General features: G+C 46.6%; 1 protein-coding gene across 1 annotated transcript in view; it reads right to left on the reverse strand.

Annotated features, from left to right (window-relative positions):
- Positions 1-1,796: 1,796 nt before the first annotated feature.
- The window catches only part of LOC135829524 (uncharacterized), a 9,220-nt gene continuing 4,713 nt past the window's right edge, over positions 1,797-6,303 (reverse strand). The window contains exons 5-7 of the mRNA XM_065341923.1: positions 5,558-5,679; positions 3,416-3,506; positions 1,797-2,648 (exon numbers count right to left, since the gene is read on the reverse strand). Of these exons, the coding sequence (XP_065197995.1) occupies positions 2,596-2,648; positions 3,416-3,506; positions 5,558-5,679 (266 nt within the window). The 3' untranslated portion in view covers positions 1,797-2,595. The remainder of the gene's footprint in view (positions 2,649-3,415; positions 3,507-5,557; positions 5,680-6,303) is intronic.

Below are 6,303 nucleotides of genomic sequence, written 5' to 3' on the forward strand. Positions count from 1 at the left end.
ACTAGATGGGGATTTGTATGCAAAATCTCACTAAAAGCGTCATTTCGTTCTTATAAAAGCACGGATGACCGCGATTGGCCCATATGTAGTAGTCTTTTGGACGCTGAGTCGATTGGTTTTGGTCCGAAAAGGCTGCGATGCAGCGTTCCTCCTTTATTCCCAATCGAACATGGCTGAACAAGCGGTCACGTGCTCCTGGGTGCCCAAATCATCTGGTCACCACGCCAGCAGGCGACAACTTTCACACCAAGGTTCAACTCAAGTGACAGGACTGCACCCAAAAAAGGTCAAACAGGCTAGTAAGTTGTACCCTGCAGGCACGGTGACCAGGTGACTGGTGTACGCATTAGCACGTGACCGCTTGTTCAACCATGTTCGATTGGGAATAAAGGAGGAACGCCGTATCGCAGCCTTTTCGGACCAAAACCAGTCGACTCAGCGTCCAAAAGACTACAACATATGGGCCAATCGCGGTCATCCGTGCTTTTATAAGAATGAAATGGCGCTTTTAGTGACATTTTGCATACAAATCCCCATCTAGTAGGGCGCAGTCACCCAGTTTCGGTGGAAGTGCGCGAGTTCGATTGGGATTCAAGTAGGAAGGGAGCGTCTCAGCTTCCTCGGACCACGACCATTCGACTCAGCACCCCGAAGACTACAACTGGTGAAATTTTATTTTTTGCCTTAACTTCCCCTTTAAAAACGAAATCTGTTCGCTATAAAGGGTCAATTTTGTACGGGTTCAAGCAGGGACATGGACATGGGTTCGTTATATCACTAAATTCGCTATATCCGAGTTCGTTATAAGTAGAGTCAACTGTATTATGCTTTGCAATACATGCATTGATTTTGTAATTCGCAAGACATGTGCAAAGGTTGGCGCTCTTCGTCGGTCCTTTCGGCAATTGAGCAGGAAGGCCAGGAGGCAATTTATTGTATCAGTCATTCTACCTGATCTTTTGTACTGTTGTTCGTGTTTTGTAACGAAGCTGTCCGCTAAGGACCGCCAAAGGCTCTCTACTGTGTTCCGCCGTGCTGTACGAGCTGCCTGTGGTGCTAAGTCACAGGACGACATCACGCCATTATTGACCACATTGGCGATTTATCCATTTGAACACTATATGATTCTCAACTTTGCCCAGTTTATTCATAGAAATCATGTCATCATCTCACTTCCTACCCTAACGGAATTATTTCCACCGATCACAACAAGCCTTAGAACTAGAAGCCACTCTAATGCTTCCATTGCCATATCTAAGCACCGGACAACTGATGGAGTAAATTCTTTTTCTAATCGTGCCGCAATTTTCTTTAATACACTACCTGCCGAGTGGCGCAGACACCACCGTACCTCTACATTTGCAAACCAACTCAGGGATCTTTTTAAAGACCCAGTGGCGTTTAAGAAGTATTTTGACCTTCTTTTTGGAATCTGTTGAGTTTCTCGATGATCTTGATAGTTCTTGTACTAAGATTGAAGTTGACTTGGTGTTTGATTACTGTACTGCTTGATGTCTGAATTCCAATTTTTTCTATTTTTTCTTTTCTTTTCCTTTCCTTTCCACTTATCCCGTTATCGGCCCTCTTAAGAGTTGTGTGTATCACTGTTGAGGCATCCGATGGTAAATAAAATAAATACTACTACTAATACTACATGCATGGCGCATGTGCCGTAGTACAGCCCTCTTTTGACTCAAGGTCTTACACATAGGCAGGTGCTGGTGGTGCTGCCATAGTGCTCAGTGCACAGTGTGCATGGCTGTGTGTGTAGAGGCTATGCTCATGACATCACTGTGTATGCTCATGACATCATTGTATAGGCAACATGACATTGCTGTGCAGGCGAATGACATCGTCGTGTATGCATATGGCATCATGTTGCATGCTTGTATGGAGTGGAAAGCTAGTGTTTGTGATGTCGCTCCATGCAAAACACCCTAGATGATGGCACACTAATTGAATAATCTCTAGAGTGCGAAAATCAGAAGTGTAAGAACTGAAAGGATGGTCCTAAAATGCAAAAGATAGAAGCCTGTGTAACTTAACTAAAATGCAGAAGAGAGCGAAGGCAATAGCTGTTCGCGTTATCTAGATCTATTCTCACAAGAGAACGCTGGACAATGCAACACACTGTGCCATTACAAACATTATAGCAAACCAGTTCACAATCACCCGGACTGAACATCACAGCCGACCCAGTCCTTGGTCAACTCAGTCCACTTTAACATCGCCACCATAACAAGAATTCTAGCTCCGTCTAGAGACCTGCTTTGGACCTGGCCAGACCCTTCAGCCAGCTGTTTTCCTCAAGTCAAGCTCATAGCGTTTGTGGTGGAATCAGAATGAATTTTACATTCACAGAGAAAGCGGAGCGTATAATCTACCAATGGCAGCCTTAAAAATTTAGATGCGGAGAGAAGGGGTGGTATATTCTATCCAAGAAAGCTTTTAATCAACCTATACTATGACGTGCTTGGCGACTGGAAATTGATGCTTCAGGCAATAGCTAAGTGATGCAGAAAAGGTAGAATACAGTCTTGTAAGACACGCATACATGTATGTGTGTATGCTACTAGTGAACGCTGGCCTCAACTCTCACTCGCAGGGAGCAACTAGGCGACGCACTCCTGCCAGGGTGGACTCGCAAGCTGCAAAGAGAGTGAGTGAGAGAGAGAGAGAGAGAGAGAGAGAGAGAGAGAGAGAGAGAGAGAGAGAGAGAGAGAGAGAGAGAGAGAGAGAGAGAGAGAGAGAGAGAAATCGGACATGTGCACACACACAGAAATTCTCGCAGATAGAAGTGAATACCACCGCAGTATTCAGTATTCAGCATGGCATGCCTCAGTCCGGTGGTACAGACAATTGCACCTGTAGTCATGCCGATAACATTTCTGCCTGCTGAAGGTTGTGTAACCTTTTTAAAAACATAGAAGCCGGTGTATGCACAGTATCCAGAGTTCTAGCTTCAAATAGTGCTCTATGGCCAAGCAAGGGCAGAGAGTTCTACATACACCCAAAAATCTGAGTTTCGTATTAGGAAACACTCATCAGATAAGCTTGCGTACAAAAAAACATACATGCACACACACACACACACACACACACACACACACACACGCACAAACACACACACAGGAGATATGTGGATTTTGTAAGAAAAAAACACACACACTCACACACACACACACACAAGCACAAACACACAGAAAGTCAGAAACACAAATCATAGTACACATACATACACACACAGAAACACACACACATACACACATACACACACACACACACACACACACACACACACACACATGCGCGCGCACTCCCGACTGGCCGCCTCCCTTCTGAGCTGGTCATAGCTGGTCATAGCTGGTCATAGCTGGTCATAGCCCATTTCACATATTCGAATCTAACCACTCACCAGTCAGATCAGCGAGGCTAACTCGGCTGTCAGCTTCGGCCTTCGCAATGTCATCTTCCAGATTTTGCTTCGTATCAAGAATCTGTTGAGCCTAAGTGAAACACAAGCGAAAACAACAGATATAGCACAGGCTGACAACTGGGGTGAATCATAGGGCATCAGACACGATACGGGCACTACGGTATTGACCGTACCACTCCCCCCCCCCCCCGGTACCCCATGTATCAATACAAAGCGCTGATGTGGACTCTAAATTTCAAAAATTTTCAGAGGAGCCACTCCTCCCAACAAGTAAAATGTACCTCAGATGCCTGGCCGTACCACCCTAAATTACCCTCCGACGCCCCTGTCAGCGAGCAAGATAGCAGACTGGGAGACACGTAGGTTCAGAAGAAGTCGGCAGCTGGAGTTTTTATCTTAATATTTTTCTTGCAAAATTGAATTCACACAGGGAGCAGTCCTGAAAGTAAACCTTCCAAAATCAGTTGATTTCTAAGAGGATTTCAAAATCTGACAAAGTTGCCATGCACAAACAATGTCTCGGAGTGTCAAAAACTGACGATTCACGTCAAACTCAATAAGACTGAATTTGACGCCATTGACCATTTTACCATTTGACGCCCATCGCCGGAGGCGATGATAGCGAGGCTACAGCAGAAGCCATAGCAACTTGTGCTGGGATAGCACCATTCAACAGCTGAAGAATTGGCCACAACTATTCAGCATGGTCTACACCACACAGCTATGAAGTGGCTTTTTCTGGACTTTTTCATTGTTTTTCCCGCACGCACATCACACCACATACTCCGGCATGCACTGGCTGTTGGTAACCACCCAGGAGAATGAAAGAAAAGTCAGGAAGAGTCTGAGAAAGAGAAGAAAGACATGTGTGACCATATTAATTCCGGAACCGAACCCGCAACCAATCGATTGGAAATCGCTGCACATACCACTGCACCATATGGGACACAACCCGTATGAGCACCACCATCCTCAAAGATCACGGCACAGCTGCTGCTCCTGCAGCGGTGGGAGATGAGCAGATCAGACCGAGTGCATAGCCTCACAGGCGAGTAGCTGTCTGTACTATAGTCAGACCTCGCTTAAAGGGGAAGTTAAGGCTAAAATCAAAATTTCACCAGTTGTAGTCTTCGGGGTGCTGAGTCGAATGGTCTTGGTCTGAGAAAGCTGAGACACTTCCTTCCTACTTGAATCCCAATCGAACTCGCGCACTTCCACCGAAACTGGGTGACTGCGCCCTACTAGATGGGGATTTGTATGCAAAATGTCACTAAAAGCGCCATTCCGTTCTTATAAAAGCACGGATGACCGCGATTGGCCCATATGTTGTAGTCTTTTGGACGCTGAGTCGACTGGTTTTGGTCCGAAAAGGCTGCGATGCAGCGTTCCTCCTTTATTCCCAATCGAACATGGTTGAACAAGCGGTCACGTGCTCCTGGGTGCCCAAATCACCTGGTCACCACGCCAGCAGGCGGCAACTTTCACACCAAGGTTCAACTCGAGTGACAGGACTGCACCCAAAAAAGGTCAAACAGGCTAGTAAGTTGCACCGTGCAGGCACGTTGACCAGGTGACTGGTGTACGCAGGAGCACGTGACCGCTGGTTCAACGATGTTCGATTGGGAATAAAGGAGGACCGCTGCATCGCAGCCTTTTCGGACCAAAACCAGTTGACTCAGCGTTCAAAAGACTACAACATATGGGCCAATCGCGGTCATCCCTGCTTTTATAAGAACGACATGGCGCTTTCAGTAACATTTTGCATACAAATCCCCATCTAGTAGGGCACAGTCACCCAGTTTCGGTGGAAGTGCGCGAGTTCGATTGGGATTAAAGTAGGAAGGAAGTGTCTCAGCTTCCTCGGACCATGACCATTCGACTCAGCACCCCGAAGACTACAACTGGTGAAATTTTGATTTGAGCCCTAACTTCCCCTTTAACCGTACATAAGCGTTTCCACGGAAATATCCGGATAGGCGAGGGAACCGGATAATCAAACACACATACTGTATGTATGCATGGCATATGCTGTAAATCGGTAGAAAACGATTTTCTTCCGGATGGCGAGGGATCCGGATAAAAGAGGACCGGATAAGCGAGGTCTTACTGTATCTTACTTACCGAACTGACTTGTTCCTCTAGTGCTTGCAGCTGGCTTCGGAGCCCTTGGTTCTCTCTGTTTTCCCGACTTAGATCAAGCTCTGCTCTCCTCAGTCGGGCGTTCCAAACAACAAGGTCTGATGCTGCACAAATACGCACCCGCGCACAAACACGCATGCATGCGCACACACACACACACACACACACACACACACACACACACACACACACACACACACACACACACACACACACGCGCACGCACACTCACATGCATGCACGCATGCACGCACACACACGCACACACACACACACGCACATGCACTCACCCACGCACACACACACGTACATACACACGTACACGTACACACACACACACACACACACACACACACACACACACACGGACACACACGCACACACACGTTGGTGGTCAACTGGAAACTATTTGATTCCTTTCTAATGCCTACATACTCACCGCCCTGTCTTCAGAACTGGCATTCTAGGCCATTGAAAGTAGAAAATTACTGCCCATGGCTCTCAACCTCACCAGTACTCTCTCAACCTCGGCATACTTTCTACTCTCAAAACTGCGTCCAGAGCGTGACGATGTCGAGACCAGTTGGTCGACGGAGTGCCTGGCCCCCACCACCATGGCTGCTGCATGTTCCCATTGCGTGCACCACATGGCTTTAAGTAAAAATAAAAAATAAAAAAAATAAAAAAATAAAAAACTCCATACCTTTTGCATCTTCATACTGTTTCTG

The sequence above is a fragment of the Sycon ciliatum genome, chromosome 13 (genome assembly GCF_964019385.1).
Source record: "Sycon ciliatum chromosome 13, ocSycCili1.1, whole genome shotgun sequence".
Lineage (NCBI taxonomy): Eukaryota > Metazoa > Porifera > Calcarea > Leucosolenida > Sycettidae > Sycon > Sycon ciliatum.